General features: G+C 40.4%; 1 protein-coding gene across 2 annotated transcripts in view; it reads right to left on the bottom strand.

The window, feature by feature from the left end:
• Positions 1-1,916: 1,916 nt before the first annotated feature.
• THUMPD2 (THUMP domain containing 2) overlaps positions 1,917-24,311 on the bottom strand; it is a 43,844-nt gene continuing 21,449 nt past the window's right edge. For both annotated transcript variants that reach the window (XM_070572836.1, XM_070572837.1), the window contains exons 7-10: positions 19,793-19,864; positions 19,171-19,285; positions 8,925-9,033; positions 1,917-2,840 (exon numbers count right to left, since the gene is read on the bottom strand). In XM_070572836.1, the coding sequence (XP_070428937.1) occupies positions 2,459-2,840; positions 8,925-9,033; positions 19,171-19,285; positions 19,793-19,864 (678 nt within the window). In that variant the 3' untranslated portion in view covers positions 1,917-2,458. The remainder of the gene's footprint in view (positions 2,841-8,924; positions 9,034-19,170; positions 19,286-19,792; positions 19,865-24,311) is intronic.

Here is a 24,311-nt window from a genome sequence, read left to right as displayed (position 1 = left end):
CGTTTTTTGCCTTTCCTGGAACATTCTCTTCAACATAAAAACATGCTGCTACTTCTCCTATCTTAAAAAAAATTCATTGTCTCAATTCCACATCCCCTACCAACCTACTACCTCCATTCTTTGCTCCCTTTTCAGCAAAACTAGTTGAAAGAGTTGTCTATACTCAGTACCTCCAGCTCGTTTCCTGTTTTCTCTTTAGCCCAATCCAGTCTGGTTTTGCTCCTTCTCCACCCCACCAAAACTCCATTATCAGGGTCACTGATGACCTCATGGCCAAGGCCAAAACTCAATCTCCAGTCTTTATCTCACTTGGCCGGTCAGCAGCATTTAACAGTTGCCCACTCCCTCCTCCATACCCTTTGTTCATCTGCCTTCCGGCAGACCACTCGAGGGTTTCCTCCTGCCTCCCTGTTAGCTCCTTCTCAGTCTCCCTTGAGGATTCCTCTTCTCCTGACCTCTCAGTGTTGAGGAACCCAGGGCTCAGTCCTGCTCCTCTTCCTTTCTCTCCTACATTCAGTCCTTTGGTGATCCCAAAGGATCACAGTTTCATGGCACCTACATGCTGAAAATTCCCAAATTTCTATCTCCAGAGCAGACCACCTTCTTCAACTGTAGACTCATATTCAATTGCCTGCTCAACAGCTCTTGGATGTATACTGCACATTTCAAAATTAGCAAGTCTAAAACTGAACTTCTGCTATCTCCCACCCCACCTGCCCCTCCTGCAGCCTTTCCCCATCAGTTGACGGAAACTCCACTGTTCCAAGTGCTTGGCCAAAAATTTTGTAGTCATTCCTGCCTTCTCTCCGTTATCACACCACTCATCAAAGACATCAGCAGATCCTGCTGGTTCTACTTTAAAAGTATATCCAGAATCCAGCTGCCTCTTACCTCCTCTACTGCTACCGCCCTGGGACAAGCTACCATTTTCTCTTGCCTAGATAACTGCAAAATCTCCCAACTGCTCTCTCTGCTTCCACCTTTGCCTCCCTATAATGGATTCACAATACAGCAGTCACAGTGATTCTGTAAAATGTTAGAACTGCCACCTGTTCAAAACTCTCTAGGGGTTTTGAGTAAAAGTCAAAGTCCTCATATTAGTCATCAAGGCCTGTATGATCTAACCTGCCACTCTTTAACCTCTCATTCTCCCCCTCGCTCACTCTACTCCAGCCACATCTGCCTCTCTGCTCTTCCTCAAACACATCAGGCACTCTCTTGCCTCAGGGCCTTTGCAACTGGCTCTTCCATCTGCCTGGAACACTATTCGATGTCCTTTAAATATCTGCTCAAATTTCACATTCTCAGGGAGACCCGCCCCCCATCCTCCTGTACTCCCCATCATTTTATGCTGCCTTACCCCCCAACACTTATCACCTCCTAACTCATCAATTACTTATTATGTCTACTATTTCTTATCTGTCTACTCCACTAGAGCGTTTAAGTTCTAAGGGTTAGGGATCTTTGTTTGGTTCGCTGATGTGCTTCACGGGCCGAGAACAGTGCCTTGGCAGATAGTAGGTACCCAGTAAATATTTGTTGTTTGACTATGTAGTAGGCCCAGGTCCCACCGGGCTTACTGTGAGGTGCTCTCAGGTAAAAATTCCACTTATCACCTGTGCCCCACTAGCCCCACTCTGACCAGTGGACCTTGATACTGGGCCTCGGGTACATGCCACACCCTAGCTGGAAAACAAGTTTTCTGCTTCTACTTCAGAGAGGTGGGATTCACAAGGTGAGAAATTTCCCAAATATGGAAAGATTGTTCAAATCGTACTAAAGTAGCCAAAAGCTAAGCCACTACATTAGGCTACTGAAAAAAATGAAATCGTATTTTCTTCAACTTCCTGTTGCTTCTTCTCAAGCAGTGAACACAAGGAATGCATTTAATTTAAATAAGCCTGAGTGAAAATTCATTAAAGCTTTTAGAAAAAAGCAAACTTTATTTTCCATCATGTTGGAGGATACTGGCTTAATTCATATTGTTATTATTCCCATTGTTGTTTTGCATAATGTGGGATGCACAAACTGTACTGCAAATAAAAAGTAATTTCTTTCCAATGGAGGAGAAAATTACAGGTTCAAAAAGTCAAGTTTAATATCCGAAGAAGTAACATATAAAAGTTTCTACATTTTGAAAAGCTGATAGTTAAAATAGTGATACCCACGTTGTGATGATTACAATTCACTTTATGCGAACCTCTGAGAACATCTGTTTTGAAATTGAAGCTTCTGCTCAGAAACAGTGCAGCCAGAGCAGAACTTTTTACATTTTGACAGAATACAAAGTTGAAGAGAACTTTAAGTATTGATTCATTGTTCTTTGTCAGAAACATGAAGCCCTTTAGAGTCTAAACCAGAAACTCTGACTGAGAGCCTTTGTCCCAACTCCAGCCTTCAGTGGACTCTGTTTACTGGAACTCTGTGGCACGATCAAGACGCTTGAGACAACCAGCTTCTATTGCCGTCCAGCTGACGCACAAGGACTTGAACCTGGCCTATGGTGGCAAGCTTGCGCTAGTCCAGAGGAGTGTGACTTCTTATATTTACAGATGCATGCACCTGTTTTTCCAAGGCTAACGCTGTAGCATTCTACTGGCACTAAAGAACCAAACGGTGGCATTTGGTCTAAGCATCCCTGGTGACTGGCTTCGAATGAAGATGTCGCTGTCTCTGACATGCCAGGTTTTTCTTCAGGATTCAAACACTTTTCACTTCCTGGTTCACCTGTGTGGCTGCCCTGGGATCTCGAAGGGCTGCTGCTCTCTTCACAGTCTTTAAGGCGCCTGTGGTGATCTTCGCTGAGCAAGAGCACAACGGTCCCGCCAACGTGAAGCACTCTGTGACAAAAAATGATAATTGGTATGAGTATTTCTTTCTTTTTGGACAACAAACAATCCCACTTTATTTAAAATATTTGGTGTTTTTAATTAGAAATTTAATTTTGTCTATTTAAATACAAGGATTTTGATAATTAGGTGGTATCTTCCATAATGCATATTTATTATAGTAATTATGGAATCACTAGTACAAATCTGCTGTAATTATCTATTTTTACTCTACTTAAAAGGCAAGCCTCAAAATAATTTGTAGTCACATTTTAATGATTGTACACAGGAAAAGGCAAACGGAAGAATCCTAAAGGATCAGCATATATTAATGGCAGTAGGATGATGGCAGAAGAAAGTCACCAGGAAGGAGCGAAGATATGAACAAAAGAATGGCAGAAGGAAAGATGAGAAAATGAAGGGAAACCTTGAAATGTCAGCTTCTTGAATTCATTTACTTAATCATTTGACCAAAGTCTGTACAGCACCCACGTGGAAAAGGTGACAAACGACATACTGTCCTCCGAGTGCTAAAGAGATTACTGAACAGAGGGAGAGAGAGGAAAAAAGAGTTAAAGAGTGTGGCAAGCGCCGTGGGAACACATTAGGGGGGGTCCCAAAGCCAGGCACAAGGCAGTGGAGAAAATCCCTGGAGGATGAGATCACCTACCGTGTGCATTAAGGACAAGCAGGAGTGAGCCAGGCCAAGTGGGAGCTAGGGGCTGGAGCAAGGGAGGGAGCTGGAGCAGAGAAAGCAGCAGACAGGAAGACGAGAAGAGGGGGAGGCACTGAAAGTACTTCAGCACCAGGGTGAATCAGAGGGTGGTGGGAGGAAAAGAGTTCTGTTTGGAACGTGCGGAGGTGCCTAAGGAACACAGCAGTGTGGATTCCAACAGACAGCTGGATACACAGCCTGGAGGTAACGAGAAAGACCAGGCGTGAGGTAGAGATTTCGGAGTTTTCAATAGTAAATGGTAGACAGAGCCATAATGGTGGATGACATCATCTGCGGTGGCAGCATGGAGTGAGAAGAGAAAAAGGGCCAAGGAACAGAGACTTAACACTTAAGGAAGGACGGAGGAGGAGGAGCCCATGAAACACATCCTGAGAGAAAATCTGGACAACAATGACGTCATGGAAGCCAAAGGAATAGTTTCAAGAAGCGAATCGTCTCAAGTGTCAAATGCTACAGGACGAACAAGTGATTAAGATGATAAGAAGTCATTAGTGAACCTGGGGACAGCAATCTTAGTTAAGGGAGCAGCAAATGCTGGTCTGCTCGAATCAAGGGGGGACTGGAAGGTAGGAAGCAGAGACGTCAAGTGTAGACTATTCTTTGAAGAATTTCGGTTGTACAGGTAAGGAAACAGGACGAGAGCTAGAGGACCAAGAGTTCTCCCCAACGCCCAGCGAAGATGTCAGGATGTTGAGTAGCTTCCCCCCATTGAAACAAGCAGCAAATCTAGACAAGTCTGTCTCCAAACTACATCACTTCATTCCATCCTCATATCCTGCCTGCACCATCTCGGCATCTCCCGACAGGTCTCCTTTCCATTCCGTCGCTCCTCCCACTCTCCCTTCCCACTTTCCACCTAGGAGACAAATGTAAATTCCTCTCTTCCGTTAGACTTCAAATAAATATAAACTCCTCCGTGACCTGAGTCACCCACCTTTCGCAACGCGCTGCCTGCTTGCTCTCCTTTGCTCACTATGGTCTGAACACACTGACCCTCCCTCAGCTGCTGGAACTCAGCAAGCTGCTCCTTGTCTTAGACGGCCGGCCTCGCTGTTCACTCTGCGCTTAACACTCATCCTCTGAGTGCCTTCTCCTCACTCACATCCCAGAGTTCAAACATCACGTCCTTGGAGAGGCCTTCCCTGACTATCTTAGGCAGCCACTGCTTCTCTCTCAGTCACTCTCTAGCCAAATATCCTGTTGGATTTCTTTCATGGTATCACTCATGATCTGAAATCATCCTGTTTATGTATTAACCATCTGTCTTCCCAGGCTGGAATGCAAGCCCTACACGGGCAGGGGCCTTGTCCTAGTCACAGCTCTATCTCCAGTGCCTAGTACGGTGTGTGTTATACGAAGACCTCCAAAAGTGTCTGGGGAAGGAAGACTGAATCTGGAAAGAACCAGGAGATGCATAGTTTGAAGATAAGAAGGAGAAGGGGCAGAGTACGATCTTTGAGGAGGTAGGAACTCAGAGCATAAATCCTGGTGAGAGGAGAGAAACCTCTTCTACTGAGAGAGGAGGGTTTGGGATGAGGACAGATGTGGCTGTGTACCATCGGACAGAAACAAGAAATATCTCTAAACATATAAAAGAAGACATACACAAAATAATAAATGAGATATAACTTTTTACCTGCCCTATTAAAAACAAAAAGACTGTCATACTCAGGATGGCAAGACTATGAGAAAATGAGCACTCCTGAGATGGAACTGATGTAACTTTTTTGAGACAGTAGTTTAGCAATAACATATCGAAAATATGAAATGTGCATAACCTTTGACCCAGCAATCTCACTTGCAGGAAATTACCCTAAGAAGACATAACAGTAGAAGTAGTAGAATGATAGTGACAACAATGGTGATGACACTAATATTTTTCGAGCACTTATTATATGCCAGGCACTGTTTTAAATGCTTTCTATTACATACCATATAATCCTCAGAATTATCCTTTCAAGTATGTCCTGTTGGCATCACCATTTTGCAGATGAAGAAACTGAGGCATGGTGGTTTTAAGTAACCTGGTCATATAGTAAGTTTGAAAACTGATGCTCGGAGCATTGTTCTTTATTAAAATGAAAAACTTGGGATTATCTAAATGCTCCTCCATAGGTACTGGTTACACAATGGTATACACACAGAACGTAATACCCTGGCGACTACTGAAAACTATAATGCACATCATAACAACTTATCAGAAAGGAGATTCAGGACATATCGTTGAGTGAAAAAAGCAGGTTACAGTACAATAAATTAAGGATGATCTTATTTATGTAAAATTAAAAACATGTATCTATTCGTATATATGTAGATGAAACGATGCATAGCAGGACATTTACCAATTTACTTATTGCAAATCGTAAATGATGGAGAAAATAAGAAAGTAAAAATCACTTGGAATCCTGCTATTCAGAGGTGAATATTTTTGATAAATGTCTTTCTAGGCATCTTTCCATGTTCATATACACATAATTTCTTACTAAGAGAGCTACTGAGCAATTATAAAAAAAACATTTCCCAAATTGTATTCCTCTGAATACTAGTGTAGTATGAGATATTACTTTTTGTAAAAAAAAAAAATTCTGTCGTCAGTAAGTTGGGGAAGCTCTGTATCAATTAACGTAAAAGAGATTTCTCTTTTGCAAGTAAACCTGCAAGACAAGGGCTAGGTGATACAAAGAGTTACAAGTCATTCGGCCTTGGAACACATCAGGCCTTAACCTTCTACGACCAATCTCTGTTCCAAGCAGTCTGGTGTATCCATGTTCCTTGAATGTGCCTTTTGAAGTGTTTACTTAAGAAAAACTTATTGAACGTCTGTATAAAACAGGGTGTGGTCTCCTTTTTTATTCCTTTCAAATTCCTAAATTTCACTGAAATCTTGCTTCTTCCATGAATCCATCTCAAGCCTCTTGGGCACGCAGTGACTCTTCCTTCAAACTGAGCAGGCTGAATTTCTAATTTTGCTCACATGTTTTACATGGTTATATTTGAGAGCAAAGCTCAAATATTATACTTCTCTGAATTCCTCACAATGCTCTGTCCTCATGACATGGTTATTGCTGAAATAAATTAAAGGAGGCAATAATTGAGCTGAGACTGCCCAGCTCGTGCCACCAGAGCAATCATGTGTCTGACAATCTTTAATTCTGACTGCATATTCTTTCTTGAAGAATCCAGTTCTGTATTACATACAGGACCAACTATTTTCATTGCCTGTTAAGAACAGGTTGACTGACCTCTTGTATTTTCTCTTATTTTTATTAACACAATTCCCCTTCCTTCCATCTTCTATGTACAGTCTTTATTCATAAACTATCGGGAGAAAAGTTATTCGTACATAGATATATTTATATATATATATATCCCACCCACTTCCCAAAAGGATCTGAAGTTGACACTCAAACACCAGGTAAGAGCTAACAGTTCCTGAGCACTTTCTAGAGGCCGAGCACTGTTCACAGAGCTTTAAATCCACTGACTCTTCAGAACAATGCTATGAGTAGCTACTGTTATTTAAAGAGGAGGCACAGTGGTTAGGCGTTTGGCCTCTGACTGAAGAAGTGCTAGGGAACAGAACCCAGACTAGCAGCCAGGTGCTCTGGCTCTGAAGCCTGCACTCTGCAGTGCTGATTATGCTACAGCGCCTGCAGAAAACCCCAACCATGACAAGTCACGAGTCACACCATAAAGGCTGGGGGCAGGTGGCAAAGAAGCTTGGTCACAGGAGAAGCTCCTTATGTCCAAATACGTACATTTTCAATTGATCCTACTGAGGCACTTGAATTATGTAGGAAATCTTGACTATCTTCCTGATTCTCAGGTAAACATTTAAATTTACTGCCACAATGTCAGGGCAGTCATATCTATTACTGCCTCATTTTCAATTACCTAGAACAAAAAGCAAAACCAGCCTAGAGAAAGTCAGGCTAGCGCTGGAAGGGCTGTCTCATCACAATACTGCCCTCCACTGACTGTGGTGATGTCTCAAATACGCAGCGTTAGATCCTCAGTTAGGGTGAGCCATTATCTCTGGCAAGTTCCAGCTTAAGTGTAAGTCACTGCTCACACAATTAGTATCTCACCATGTGTTGAGCTGGCGAATTACCTCGCTAGGTGCAAAGGCTGTGCTTATTAACCCTGGCTGCACAACGGAATCACCTTGGGAGCAGTTAAGAGATGCCGACGCCCAGGTTCTACCCCAGACCAATTAAATCAGAGCCTCGGAGGGCAGGGGTGGAGAACAGACATCGGTGTTTCTTGAAAGCTCCTACAATGATCTTAATATGAAGTCAGAGTTGTAAAATCTGCTTGAGGGGAATGTGTTGTCAGGCAGGAGGGAGTACAGGAACTCAGGGAACATCTGAATTACAGATGCTGCCCAGAAAGAGAGATCCAGGTAACACACCAAGAGTTACGTCACTGTGTAACAGGGGCAGCTGCTTAGAAATAAGATAACCCATAAAGAAGGACTGGAGGACTGAGCTCGCCAGATGGAGGTGAGGCGGCTCCTAGTGAAGCTTAGGCTTCATGTCAATCTCTAATTTTCCTTACAGCATGTCAGCAGTGACACTGAATTTTCCCCATCCAAAGCACATGGCTCACTTTTTCATTTGCTGGCACACTATTTATATCCAGGCTGTTGAACATTTATGTTGTCCTGCTCTATCAAATGCCCAGCTGAGACAATTTAATATGAATTGACCTCTTATTCATCCCCATTGTTCCTCTACGTTATTCTAAGTTCTCTCCTTTATCAACTTAAACGATCACAAAAATACAGATCCAGGCCTCACTGAACCTCTCAAAGAAATACTTTCACTGAATTATATTCCCTGAGGTCGACCTAAGAAAGTCATAATATGAAAACACTTCTGCATTTTCATTTCACAGTCAATAATGAAGACGTCCATCTGTGTTACTGAGCGTTCCTTATGTGAATTCTGTGCTCTTGTTTGGCAGCTGCAGGATCTTGAAAAAGTTAATCTTTCTGGGTCCCAGTTTCTTATCTGCAAAGTGTTGGGGACTGACATGTAGGAGGCAGGGTTTTGTGAGGATTAGAAGTAAATATGTAAATTACCCAGCTCAGCGACTGAAATATAGGTCACTATTTCATACATTCAAATTTCAGGCAAAATGAAAAGCTAGTATTTTTTCTGAATAAAATTTAAGAGTGTAAGATGATATGGATTAACTATTTCAATTATGAACTTCTGATTTGAAACCTTAGAAAATTAAGCCAAAAAAATTCCGGGAAATTACTAAAATGCAATCTAATCTTAACTGAAAAGCTATGATATATTTTGGTTAAACGCCCAATAGCTAAAAAAATTATGGAAATAAATTCAACAACTTACCTTTCCATTTCTTGTAGAATGCTTTTGATGTCTTTTCCTAACTTAAACTTTTTCCCAAATGGAATGTCAGAAATAATAATATCGACACTTTCTGAAGGAAATGGCAATTCTGAAATAGAGAAATCAGAGAATCCTATTACAGAAAGTTCAAATATTTACAACCAAAATATGAGAAAACTGAAGTACACAGGATTATTTTTGCAGATTAAATTTCTAAGGAATTACAAGATCCTGAAAGGCTCTGGGAATCACTAAAGATAAATGATACAGTTATCGTATTTTGTTCTTTGAAAATTAGCTTTTCAGGTATGATAAAATATGACAAAAATTAAGCAGAATTTTAAAGTAACCAGAAAATTCAATCCTCTAAACATATTACATGAACAGAAAGTTGCCAGATCCAAGAAGAAATATATTAAGTTGTCTAGAAAAATCTTTAACCCAATCAGAATAACTTTCATATCCCTATTCATAGTTATACATGAATGGTGCATGTGTAGATCTATTTGTTTCATAGTTTTCACTGTATTTTTAAAGGGGACCCAAAAGGTTGAGAATATCTACTTAAGTCCCAGGACTAGAGAAAAGGTTAAACAATCAACAAAATGATTATCACTAAAAAAAATTAAATACAGTGTTTGATTATTAAATCTAAATTTCTTTCTTATCTTTACATTCTCAGAAATCAGATTATAAGATAATACTCCCATCTTCACTTTCACATTTTCTGAGCACACCTGTCACTTTCTACCTATTTTTCTTCCACCCGTCATTCATCTCAATTAAGTTGGATATTCACAAAGTAGAAGGTGTCCCAATTTTGATTTTGAATAGCATCTAATTCTGTAGAAACGCAATAAAATTTAAATAATCTTTACTATTCTAAATACTAGATAAATTTTTGTTGGCAGGAAATTTAAAAACAAAACATAAGTCCTGTTATCTGGGAAAGTCTAACGAACACTTGCTAGATCTCTTCTAGTGCTAACCTTCACCAGAAATTTGTAGAAGAAGGAAGAGAAGGTTAGAAAAAAAAGTAACAGGATATTCTTTTAGAGCTAGGCAGGAATTCTTTTTTTCCAAGTCACGTTTTAACTTCACGAACTTAATTTTAGGGCGTTGATATAGGACACATCTATTTGAATACCATAACTATACTTTTTGCAAAACTACTGAAGATAATGAACAGACAAGGAAGGCAATCATGGTTATCAAATGTTTCACACATGATGAACTATGTGTAATTTACTCGAGTTGGAGCTCAAGTCTGTCTTTTGCCTTCATACACATACACACACACAGACACACACACACACACACACACACACACACACACACACACACACACAAATTAGCTGTCCAACAGGTTTGGTAACATTTTTTTTCTTCTTCTGGCCAGTGTCTATTTTTATTTGCAACTTTCCTACGCTGTAGTTGCTAAACTGCTTTAAATCATTTTAGAAGTTGAAGGAGTAGACTTCACCTAGATAAATTTTCAGAAGAGTTCTAGAACGGAACAGCGTCATCTTCCAATAGAATAATCTAAGCTTTTGTTGATGTGGCTGAGAGCAGGCTCTGTGTCAAACAGCTTGCATTGGGCTCTGCCACTTACTAGCGGTGGAACTTTCAGAAGTTCTTGCTTCATTTCCTTATCTGTAAAATGAGATTAAGAGGATCTATCTCAGAAGTTAACCAGTAAGGTAATTTATGGAAAGCATTTAGAACAGTGCCTGGCACCTAGTGAGCACTGACTAACTGCTAGCTATTGTTGGGGTTATTATTTGCACTGTCCTCTCTGATGTGTATAGGGAGAGGATGGCCAGGCGGTGACCAGTGGGCCAGAATCCTTCAAACAAGCCCTGGAGAACACAGCATTTCCTCCTCACGGCTCCTCAAAAGCCAGGCAGGGCAACTACTTCCAGGTGGGCCTCTTTACCCTCCTTTCCTCTAGCAGCGGTTCTCAAAGTGTGGTCCCCAGTCCAGCAGCATCAGTATCACCTGGGAACTACAAATGCAAATTCTCAGCCCTCCCTGACCCCCCAAACCTACTATTTAGTGTGTATCAGAAATAACTGAAAGGCTTGGTAAAAAACCGATTCTTGGCCCCATCTCCAGAGTTTCTGACGCAGAAACTCCTAAAGCCAAGAGCACCTGACCCGTAAGTTCACTACACAGCAAAATCTTCTAAATTATTAAATGCTTTGAGCTGCCTGTAAACAAAGAGTTTGCTTGCAACCAAGGAGATAAAATTCTGAAATAGAAATGTAGCTCAAAACAAACAAGTAAGAATCATCTCTTTTTTACATCTCTGCAGGATGATTCAAGAACATGAAAAATTTTAAAACACTTGTGTGTCTGAAAAGAGCTGGCCTATTTCTCCCTCCTTCCAGGAGAAAAATGGGTGAGAATTGCTTAAAACTCAGGATACTGGCCCTAAGATATTTTCTTCCAATAGGTTTTAAGGGCCTTCCGGATACTTCTTTATGCATATATTTAGACAAAAGACTAAGTAAATCGAGGACTTTGATAAAATTGGGCACACCCTTCTTCCTATTTTCTTTCCTTGTATTTTCTGCTGTTTGAACATTCTTTCCATTGTCAGGTTAATAACATTCACACTCTGCCATGTAACTGTAATAATCCCTATAGCGGTTTAAAATTATTGTATATTTAAGTTGATTTAGGCCTCACGACCAGCCACTCTGCCTTCGCTTTCTCCATTCCTCAGGTGATTCATCTCTTAAATGTCTGGATTTTATTAATTTTTCCGCCAAAAGGGCTTATTAGTGAAATGTGTACTGAACTATTTTCTATTTGAAATTGTCCCTGTACTAAAATGACACCTCGGTCGGGCACAGTATTTTTGGGTCACACTTGGCCTCAGCAGCCTTGTAAACAGCCACAGTTTTATTGGCTATTGCTCTATAACTTTCTGCTTCTTTCCACTGGGCCAGATTTTGAAGTTTATTGCATTAGATTATGCCCTTTCCTTGTTTGGTTGCTGCTGGTGAATTTTTTTCCTTTTATTTTTACTATTCTGATTCTCATTTCACTAAGTGCAGGAGAATGCAAATCCTTCAGTGACGTTTCAATCTGTCATCTCAGTCCAGAAGTCCATAATTCATCTCAAATATGCTAAATGTCGTTTGGCATCTGGATCCTGTCACAATTTAATTTATAGTCCAAACAGGAACATTTTTGAAAACAAGGGCGTCAGAAATAAAATTATATATTTTTTGAAATATTGTCTAACAAATTAATTATTATGGTGGACCTAAAACTAATATATCTGTGCACACTGGAGTTTTTTTTTCTTTTAAAAAAACCACACTTTTAAAATATTATTTTAACCTTAAAACTAACAAGTGAAATAATTACTTGTAGCTTGTATTCATATACTGATCAGTTTCTTGGATGTATCCATCTCTAATCCCATGACATCACTGGAATTTTTTGGAAGAATGTATTTTTTTAATGTGGACTTTTAAATTTTTTCCTAAATTGCCTGCAATATTCTTTAAAGTTTTGTTTTTATGGTTAATGAACTTCTCTGTAGACTATAATATTTTTATTTGAGAAAACACTTTCTCTACAGGAGCTAAAGTAACAGTAGAGCCCAGAGCAAATTCTGCTAAATGGAGGATGCTCTCAATTCTGTTTCTTTCACAGGGAAGAGTAAATATTTCAGCCCTCCAGGTCACAGCCTCTCCATTCACAGTGTCTCTGACAAACATTTTCACAACACAAAACTCAAACAGTTCGTCTCTATTCTTCTTTGTTTTACCAAATTTAGAGGCTGCAAAATTGAAGCCCTTCTCAACTTCATTCCATTCCACACTAGAATGTATATTTATCCAATTACAATAAAGAAAGCCATCAGAAGATTCTTCCCATAAGATATCCTAAGTATATTTACAGAACTTCAGAATTAAATCTTGTGCATTACTGAGCTCTCACTGTTTTAATTTGTTCATTTCTTCCTTAGTGTTTTTGGGGATAGATTATAACATCCTCCTATTGCCAGTTTTGTTTTTAATAGCTGCAATTCATCAAAAATTTTAAAAACTTAAGTTATTTGGCACTCCATTTGTTGAATCCTTTGATTATGGATTTCCAATGGGTTTTGGAAAAAGATGCAACCACGATTAGGCAACTAGTTTATTTATAAAAAGCTTATAGCACAATTGTAGGACACTTTGGCTGATTTACAAGTAATTCTTCAAAGGCTTAAACATTTTTAAACCCAACTGATGACGTACAAGCAAATAAAGTGCGTACTGTCACGCTGAGTATTTTTTGCATTCAACCATCTTTATCACAAATAGTTTGCAGTTCAGTTACTCTGTGTATATTTTTAAAATTGTTTCAAAGTCTGTTATGTTGATAATTTAAGTTTCTGTTTCAATTACAGAACATCACGCTTGTTTGGAGGTAATTATGAATTATGTGGGTACCCTGTCAAATTCCAAGTACATTTCTGCTTCATAGGTTTCTCTATTTATAAGAATGTTAATTTTTACCATGATGCTGTGGTCCACCAAATAAAACATAAACAGACACATGTGCAGTGCTGAGCACATTTACAGGAGCATTCACAATACTGAAAGATGTTTCATCTTTGACAGAAAAAACATCCTAAATTTCCAAGAACTGGTGGGGAGAAAAGCTAAACCAGTAGTAGAATTGACTTAACTGATTTTCTTTTTGAAGCATCTGACAACACTGATACAAAACTGGCAACACTTAACTCTGCAAAGGTCTTTTGCTAATGGAGCCAACGTATTACTGGCTACAGCTTCATTTTGTTCATGTACATAAGAAAACTTGGAATTGAAAATACACGAAGTTAATTTAAAGAGTAGTCATTTCATCTAAATGAAAAGTCATGCTTCACAGAGTGATATTTAAATGCATTTTCTTCGGCTGCATGTGATAAACAGTTGGCTTCAGGCTTAGTCTCCCTAAAATAACTACTAAGTTTTGAAGTAAATGCTAGATGCTTCTATAATCAGATCTCTTTCATTTGGTCAGTGAAATCACCACAGCCCTCATAGTGGATGGTAAATGTCAACAAACTTACTCAAGTTATGTGTTCATTATCAGCTTTCTTGAGAAATGGAAATTCTGTATTTACTTTTTCACTAAATATGCTCTTTTAAAAACTTACTGCTGCTGAGTTTATAGTCATGTGTCACATAACGACATTTTGGTCAACGACGGACCACGTATACAATTGTGGGACCATAAGACTGACACCATATAGCCTAGTGTGTAGTAGGCTATAGCATGTAGGTTTGTGTAAGCACAGGGTGTGATGTTCTCAGGACGATGTCACCTAGCAATGCATTTCTCAGAATGTATCCCCGTTGTTAAGCAGCGCGTGACGGTATTACAGAGTAGCAGTGTCACCAAACAACAAAACAGGATCTCTGCCACACAACGAATGATAAAGCCATTGCAGCAAAAACACTCAACTCTCTGTGGTAGGCTTCTTATCCCCACACACACATTTCACACACACTTCAACCATCATTTCCCACATTGCCTTCTGATTCCCCAAACGGGCAGCCAGGCAGCTTCATGAATCTTGTGGAATATGGTATGCGCCACAAGACACCTGGCTGGTACACCAGGGGCTGGGCCAGGTCAGCAGGGGCAGAACGGGTAGTAGAGGAAAACTCACTCTAATATGAAATAAAATGCAACCACCACATTATGGGGAGTTTATGGGCGTACTGGAAAATGCATGCCCTACTCCTACAAGGGTAGAAGTGAGTGACACCTGAGAACAAAGCAGAGTTGTACCAAAAATGTTCATATAACTCTTACACTAAAGTAATATATGACAGGCTGTACAATGTCTAATTGGAAGGAATGAAAACATTCCCCATTTTTTTACCTGTCTATAATTTTGTGATTTTAATTAATCATACATGTGTTTCTTTTGCTCAAATCTGTATATATTACAGCTCTCCATCTTACACTAAGAAGGTAAATACATCCGCAGATTTTTTCAAAAAGCCTAACCAATGACCAATTATTTCTTAAGATAGCCTGTAACATAATATTCATTTGGTTCCAAATTTTCTTTTATTTATTTATTTATTTTTAAGATTTTATTTTTCCTTTTTCTTTACAAAGCCCTCCGGTACATAGTTGTTTATTTTTTTGAGTTGTGGGTCCTTCTAGTTGTGGCATGTGGGATGCCACCTCAGCATGGCTTGATGAGTGCTGCCGTGTCCCTGCCCAGGATTTGAACCGGCGAAACCCTGGGGCCGCTGAAGCAGAGCGTGCGAACTTAACCACTGGGCCACGGGGCCGGCCCCTCCAAATTTTCATAATGATTAAAACTTAGGAATAAACACATGCCCTTTTTGCATGTTAAAGGAGTACCTCCTTTTCTGCTAGTAGAGGGTTATAAAATAAAGTGAATGTTACTAAAAAAGTAGGAAAGAATAAAGTCATTAAGGCATACAAAGAGAATGAAGATAGTAATTTTGCAGAAAGATAAATCATGATGAGAGTATTACTAACATCCTAGACCTTTCCAGGCTTACAGAGGTCTTTAATTCCTGCTCTGCATTAGCCACTGTACTCTACGTGGTTATGTAAATCCTCACTATAGTCCTATGAAGTAGGTATTATCTTCATATTATAAATGAGAAAATACAGAGAGGTCCAGTATTTTGCTGAAGACCACGCAGTGAAGAAACAATGGTGGAGCCTGGCTTTACACTTGGCCTGTTTGACTCTAAAGTCCACACATGCTCTTACTATACTGAAAAGGTGTGCACCTGCAAACATTCAACAAGGGGTTCCGGGGTCTCAACATTCTAAACTGTATTTATGATGAAAGCTTTTAAAGGTAAAATCAAATTAATGAAGAAAATAAACACTTGTATCTAGCTACAATGTCCACCTCCAAAGCAGAGATGTACAATGAAGGGCTAATTATTAAACAGTTAATATAGGCCCCTATGTACGCAAGATATATAGATCCCCCTAGACTGAATTTTAATATTAAAAGGTTGTGATGCTGAAACAATTTAAAATAGACATTGTATTCTTTCCTCTGGAAAGTTATCCTGAAAATAATTAATTCATAAAAGAAAAATCTACAAATGACATAATGTGAAAAGTGTTTTATCTCACTAGTAATTAAAGGTAAATTTTAAAAACTTACCAAATTTGTAAAGAGTTTTAAAAACTGTAATAAAATGATAACATCAATCTCAACAAAGGTTTAGGGAAATTGCACTCATGGCCACTGCTGGTCCGGGGGCATCTATTACAACCTCTTTTCTCAGGCACTTTGCCTCCCATTACCAGGAGTGCTGCCCCACCACCTGTGCACTGGGTCTCACCTCTTCTCGGGGCCGTGAGTGTATCAGATGAGCAATACTCTCTCTCCTGCATTGTCAAGTTTCTCATTTTTATCTGATCATTCTCTTGAGCATACAAATACGTGGCACTTTAAAAAAAAAAGTAAATTCGATTTTCTATCTTCAATTGATCCCCAATCTCCTCCCTTTCAATACTGTCCCATTTCTCTACTCCCCTTACCAGCCAAACCATTTAAGAGAATGATCGAAACCAAGTGTCTTTAAGTTCTCTCTTCCTATTCTCTCCGGAACCCACTCAGGCAGGCCTTTGCTCCTGCTGCTCAAGGAAATGGCCCTTGACTTCTGCAACTGCCAGGCCTCATTTCACTTCACTAACTGGCAGCATGTGACATGGCTGATCATTATTTTTTGGGTTCTTTCCCACTTATTCTCTTATATCATTGCCTGTTCCTTTACTAGAGCCTCACCTTCCAGAACTCTAAGCATCTCATCCTCAGGCCTCTTTCCTTTCTCTATTTTACTCATTCCCTAGGTGATCTCATGGATTTAAATGTTATCTATACTGGTGACGCCCAAACTGTATTGAGCTACTGACTTGACGTCATCTCCACGTGGTGTCTGACAATCATGTGAAACTTCACAGGTCCCAAACTCTAACTTGTGCCCCCTGCAGCTTTCCCCAGCTCAGTACATGGCAACTCCACCCTCTAGCTGCTCAAGGCAGAAAGCTTAGAGTCATTCTTGTTCTTTCTCTCACGTGCCACATTCAATCCAACAGCAAATCCTGCTGACTCCATCTTCAAAAGGATGTACATCTGACCTCTTCTCGACACCTCCATGAACACCACTTTGGCCCACACCACCACCATCATCTTTACCTGGATTACTGCAACAGTCTTCTAACTGGTCTCTTTGTCTCCATCCTTCCCCTACTACTGTCTGTTCTTAACATGACAGAGGGATCCTTTCAAAAACTAGGATTTATTTGGTGCCACGGAGAACCTTCTTTTCTTTTAAATATTTAAAAAAAAATTGAGCACTTTTGTTTGTTTTTAAAGTGAAATCTTACAGAAAATATCCCCCAAATGCAAACAAATAAAAGTGAGTTGGCAGTGCGGCAGGTGTGTGAAGGCCAGGTCAGCACTTCCTTCCTTAGGCCTCCAAGGCACTGTGGACACTGCAAAGGGTTTGAAAAAACACTGCTCCGGAACAACTGATGGAGCCATTCCAGTTTTGTTTCTTTTTTTTTTTTTTTTTTTGAGGAATATTAGCCCTGAGCTAACATCTGCCAGTTCTCCTCTTTTTGCTGAGGAAGACTGGCCCTGAGCTAACATCCCCGCCCGTCTTCCTCTACTTTATACGTGGGACTCCTACCACAGCATGGCTTGACACGTGGTGCCACATCCGCACCTGGGATCCGAACTGGCGAACCCCGGGCCCCAAAAGCAGAACGTGGGAACTTAACTGCTGCGATACTGGACTGGCCCCCATTGAAGTTTTCTTGAAGGTCCCCCAAAAATAGCTTTCATAAAGAAATTAGGGTTAATAAAAGCTTCATTTTAGTGTAACCACCCGTTTCCTCCAGAAACTTCTGTTTTATGCACAGAATCCTATTAAAAACTTTGACAGAAAGGTTGACAAAATAGTCATTGGCAGCAAACTGTGAGATCTCAATCAACAATCAATTTCTTCTTTGGGGCCGCTTTATTATGCTCTTACACAGAAGTTATCCTAACACTCTCTTCTTGTTCATAACTCGTCTCTACCACTTTTCCACTACAATAAAGTTTTTTTAAACAATATTTTGTTTCTCCAGATTACAGGCTCACCACTGGGACCTATCTACTACCTAGTGACACTGTGTCAAGAGAATACGATTTTCTTAGCTGGGAATTAAATGTGCTCATTTTTAAGGGAGAAAAGTGTACTGGGGAAAGGAAAAGAAGGAAGGAATGTGGGGCTTCTCTCAAACAGTCTGAGTCCCCTGGCCCTTAGGGAAGTATTATTTTGATTGGACTCCAGACTTGACTCCTCACCATGTTTGTCACTGCTGATTCCCTATCAGTTAACGGGGGAACAGTTTCCCTCAACTTCACAGGGTGACCAACGGTCCTGGTGTGCCCCAGACTTGGCTGGTTTTGGCATTGAAAGTACTGGTTTAGCAAACTGGGATGGCCAATTACCTGCCTCCTACATATCACAGGAATCCTGCCCAATGTGAGGCAGGGAAGGCAAGATAATTCAAAACGTTTCATACAGTTTATCTGAAAGATGTCCAAAGAGCCTTTACCAGTATTATTATACTGTTCTCTTTATTTTCTGCTCATATTAAGTGATCCCTGGTTATGATATGAGAAATGGTTCATATGCTACAAACACAACTGAAAAAGCCATGCTTTTGGGGCCGGCCCCGTGGCTGAGTGGTTAAGTTTGCACACTCCACTTTGGTGGCCCAGGGTTTCACTGGTTTGGATCCTGGGTGCGGACATGGCACCACTCGTCAGGCCATGCTGAGGTGGCATCCCACATGCCACAACTAGAAGGACCCACAACTAAAAATACAACTATGTACTGGGGGGATTTGGGGAGAAAAAGCAGGGAAAAAAAAGAAGAAGATTGGCAACGGTTGTTAGCTCAGGTGCCAATCTTAAAAAAAAAAAGGCATGCTTTTACTTAAATGCTTAGGGAAACTTTATAAATATTGTTTTTGATCATGAGTCTTTTGAAAAATAAAAAAGTTACAATTATAAGATTGGAAGTAAACTTAGTATTAGCCTCACAGATATATTACAGGGTATACAATTCAACCTTTATACACAGAAAGCGAGTCATGTTTTGTATTATGATTCTAAATATAGTGACATATGTTCATTTTTCCAAGTGTTTACATTTTAATATCTTACCTACAACAGAGACTTTAAGTAACTCCACTTTATCCTCAAGGCCGGCAGCTTTCAGATTGTCACGCGAACCGAGCAACTGTGAGTCGCTGACATCAGCACCTACATAATACACATCCTATGAGGAAAGAAGTTCATATTTTAAGCATAAATAAAACAATCAGATATTTATGTAGTTAGGAAAACCTACTTACACTTTCTCAAATGATGAAAATGAAATTAATTGATTTGTTAATTTGGGTTAAAACAAGTTTACTGTATTTCTTTAAAATGATACTTAACAGCAAAGTTTAAAAATTTTGTCAAAACTTTAAAATCTGTCAATAATATTTTACAATTACAACATCTAAGAAATTTAGGGATTTCTATAATCTAGGTCATGACTAATTACTGGAATTCTGTTATGTTTTCCTAAATTTATCACAGTATCACAAATAACATAGCAATTTAACCCTTTATAATCTACTTTGACTATAGTAAATAGCAATTCATATAATTAAAAATAATAATCCCCAAATAGACAATCTATAAGTAAATAATTGGTAAGTGAATATATACACACACACACACATACATACTGATTAAAGTGAATGTACTGCTTGGTTGACCAAGCTTTACAACTTACTGGCCATTCTTTAGAGGCTTCCAGAAGTATTGTTCCAAGTCCACACATTGGATCTAACACAAATGCGCCAGCCTATAGGTAGAAATATTGATTTGGTATTATTAAGTCTATTGTAATACATACTATAAAAAAAACCCCTAAAACTTGAAGAATCACTATTTCAAGAGTAAAGATTCCTTTTTACACTTTATTAGGAAGTTCAGGTAGTTAAAGCCCTAAGGCAGGTGCATGCTTGGCATGTGTAGAGGTTAGGCAGGAGACCAGTGTGGTCAAAGCACAGTGAGCGAGGGGGAAAATGTGGTGATTACGGCAGAGAGGTAACTGGGCGATTCCATCAAGACGGGCTGGGTTATGCTACATGTCATAACAATCCCAGTCTGAGAGGTTTAAAATACCACAGAGCTCATGCTACATGCCCACAGCAGGGCACCTGGGGCTTCAGCTCCTCACTCTGATGAAGCGGTCACCATCTGGTGCACCGCCACTACTGTGGCAGAGGGAAAGAAAGCATGACGAATTACGCACTGGCTCTTAAAGGTGCCATCTGGAAGTGACACGCATCACTTCCACCAACATTTAAGAGACTAAAGCATGTCAGTCACAGGACACACCCAATTTCAAGGGACCAGGAAAGTGTAATCCTATGTACACCTTGGAGGAGAACAGGAAATTTGGAGAAAAAACCAATGACTCCCATTATGGGGGTCACATCATGTCAGATTGGGTAGGTGCTGTAAGCATTCTGGTTATATTCCAAAGCATAGGAAACTATTGGAGGGTTTTGAGCAGAAGAGTAACATGACATTACATTTCAAAGATCATTCTGGCTGCTCTGCTGAGAATGGGCCACAGAAGAGTAAGAGTATTAACAGGAGGGCTAATTAGGCAATCCAGGCAGAGATGATGGTGCTTGAATAAAGAGTGCAAGTGGTGAGAAGTGGTTGGATTCTGGGTGTATTTTAAAGGTGGAGCCAACAGGATGGATCGGGTGTGGAATGTTAAAGAATGGCAACAATCTGAAATGACTAAAATTTATTTATTTATTTATTTTGGTAAGGAAGATTGGCCCTGAGCTAACATCTGTTGGCAATTTTCCTCTTTCCGCTTGAGGAAGATTGTTGCTGAGCTAATGTCTGTCCCAATCTTCCTCAATTTTGTATGTGGGATGGTGCCACAAAATGGCTTGATGAGTGGTGTGTAGGTCCACACCTGGGATCTGAACTCACAAACCTGGGGCCGCCAAAGCAGAGGCTGCGAACCCAACCACTACACCACTGGGCTGGCCCTGAAATGACTAAAGCTTCTGACCTGAGCAACTGGAAGAAGAGAGCTGCCTGTTATTGAGATGGGAAGCTCTGGGGAGGAGAAGCTTCAATGGAGACAAGAGTATCGTTCTGGACATGTAATTTTGAGATACCTCTCAGGCCAAGTATGTCAAGTGAGTCATTGGACACATGGGTCTGGAGTTCAAGGGAGAGGTTCAGGCTACAGATATAAATTTGGGAACAGTGAGAGTTAGTAAGTTTATAAATGGTATTTAAAGCATTAAAACTGGATGCACCATCTAGGAAACAAGAGAAGTTACAAAAGAAAAGTCTACAGGTTGGACACCAGTGATCTCCTAAGTAGAGACGTTCAGTAGATGGAGATTCAGCAATGCATGCTGACAGCAGCACACTGATGCAGGAGGAGAGCCTACAGGGGTGCTCCGGAAACAAAGGGGACAAAGCCACTTCAAGGAGGAGACTGGTGACAGTGTCAAAGAGCTAACAGGTTAGGTAAGACGAGCAGTTTCAGTGGATCATTGGTGGTGACAGCCTGAGAGAAGTGGGCACAAGAGAGAATGAGAAGAGCAGAGACCTCAAATATGGACAACTAGTTTTAAGAGTTTTTCTGCATAGGGAAGAAGAGGGAGGGGGTGGCAGCTGAAGGAGCACGTGGGTTCAGAAGACGGCTATTCTTTGCAAGATATTACAGCAAGTGTACATGCCGATGGGAATGGCTCAGTAGAGAGAAAAGTCCTTAAGTAGGCAAGAGGGAATGGAATCCAGGACACAAGTAATGGAGTGAAATAAGGACACTTACTGTAATGACAATAAGGCAAAGTATGTCGACACAGATTCCAAAATGTTGGTAGATTTGGTGAGGAGAGCATGCTGAAGTTCTCTTCTCATTCCAATATTTAAGTCAAATAAGAAGCGAGAGTTACAAGTGTGGGCAAGGAAATGACTATAACTATAGAACATAAAATCTAAGCTGTGAAGGAGGGATGAAGACGGGTGTGAGTAACGGACGGTGGTAGGGTCAAATGACTGGAGGTCTCATGGGGTTAAAGAATTGGTTTAGGGTGCAGGAGGAAGTGAGCAGGAAAAACACGGAGGTTAAGAGCAGGATTCTGGAAACTGAGATTTTTGGAAGGTATACCCTTCTGGGTATGATAAGGTCTAGATGTCACAAGGCAGCTCATTAGAGGTAGGGCAGCCAAGGACACTAAGGGATCGGGTTACAGAGAGGATACTGAGATCATGAAGAATTAGGAGAGGAATAATGGCCTGGACTCCTCCGGGAATGACAGGGAGGGATCTGTATTGGACTGGGATAATCAGATGGCATCTGCTTCAAAGGCATAGGGAGGTTTGGGGCAGAAGGAGCAATGAGGAGCAAGCAGGACACCTACCCCACCTCAGGCCCAGCAGTCCCTTCATATGTCTACAGAGGAAGCAGAGCGCTCAGTGTGCAGGCAGGTTTCAGTCAGAGCCAGAGGGTACCTAACAGAAAGAAACACAATGTCCTTACGGAGAAAGACGGTCCCCGGCACTAAATTCTAAGGAGAGTATCATATGAATCCCCCATGAAGGGGCAGTTAAGTAACAAAAAGAACCATGATTTAAATGGCATTTTATCTAAAATTGGTGGTATGAGAATTTTTATTAAGATCTTAAAATGTGCCAAACCTGTGCTCTCCCGCCCCCATGGTCCATGTTCAGTGAGGTAATCTGGCTTAAATATCTTTAAATGTCTTTATTTTACCATAAGATCTTTTCTAGCCGTGGCATTTGTGTACACAGGCAGAAGTAGAGAAGTCTTGCTGGATGCTTATAATAACAACTAAGATTTACAGAACTCAATTTCCCTACTTGTTAAGATATGTAGGAAGGAGAACAGTTTATAGCAAACATGAAAAATATCTAACATCCGCAGGCTTGAATTTCATTTTTAGAGGCATTGCCCTACCCAAGGTTGAGCTGTCAGGACCGCCCTGGATTCCCAGCCCCAAAGAGGGGACTGAATCAAGGCTGGATACTGGGATCACGTGCATCGCGGGCCATCACTCCATTCCTCCAAAAGGACTCTGCTGGGCTCCTTCTTCCTGTGTTAAGCAACCTCCCTGCTGGTGGGCACATTCACCCCAGGTCCTCGCAGGACAAACTGACAGTAAGGAAAAATTTTATCAAGCATTATCTTTGGACATTTTTGATCATTTACTTCCTAGTTTTCTGAAAAATGAACGTTTATAGCAAGATAAAGGTAACATTTCAAATTTGTAGGTGGTTATATAAATTTATATTTAAATATAAACTGTGGTGAAATCACTGGCAGTTTGGAAAAAATAAACTGTAAACATACCTATCTTTCCTTATACTAAAAGAAATTTAGACTGAAGATTTAAATCAAATAAAAAAGCCAATCATGGACTGTGGGGCATGTTAATCTGAAGGTAGCTCTCTTCTCTTCTCTCAGCTTCCAGCTATTTATGTCCTCTGAGCCGACTGATGCTCAGACCTAGAGGCAACTGGTGCTGAGAGAAGCCCTGGGCTCTGATGGGTCCCGGAAGAAGAAACTGGTATGGGGCCTCCATGCCAGGGGCTGAGTAGGTGATTAGAAAACAGCACTGGAGCGCAGGGCCGAGGAGAATCCTTGGGACCGGGGAAGAATTGTCTTCAGAGATCCATGGGCCTGCAGGAAGACCAGTGAATAGAAAGGTTTTCACCAAGTGTCCCGGCATGACGACAGCTTCTCCTATACTGCTATGCCCAGTGGTACCAGAGATCATTTGCCTTTTACCATTTATAGGATTCTGGCCATTTAAAATACTTTAATAACCACACTTGAGTCCCAGTGACCCAACAAAGAAAAATAATGGCACATCTAAGGGGAGGGGGTCCCTCAGGAGCTAAAGAATAAATAGGCAAAGCAATCAGAACACACATCCAGCGAAATAAACAGTTGAATAAAAGACGTTTACAGCTCCTAGGGATGCTCAAATGTAGCACACAACATTGTCCAAAGCTAAAACACCACAATTAAGTTAAAAATTTTAATAAAGTTAAAGTAAAGCGTCTCTCTATGACTCTTGTTATAGCTTGGAAGAGAATGCTCAAGAATAACTCAAGATGCAGAGCCAAAACACAGAGATGGAAACCATGTGGGAAAGCAGAAGCCACGTGGCGACAGATCCAGGAAGCTGAACATGTTTACAACATGAATTTCAGAATCAGAAAAAAGAAAGTAGTTTAAG

The sequence above is a fragment of the Equus przewalskii genome, chromosome 14 (genome assembly GCF_037783145.1).
Source record: "Equus przewalskii isolate Varuska chromosome 14, EquPr2, whole genome shotgun sequence".
NCBI classification, from domain to species: Eukaryota; Metazoa; Chordata; class Mammalia; order Perissodactyla; family Equidae; genus Equus; species Equus przewalskii.
The sequence above is the reverse complement of the archived record's forward strand: the minus strand, read 5'-3'. Positions and strand labels throughout refer to the sequence as shown.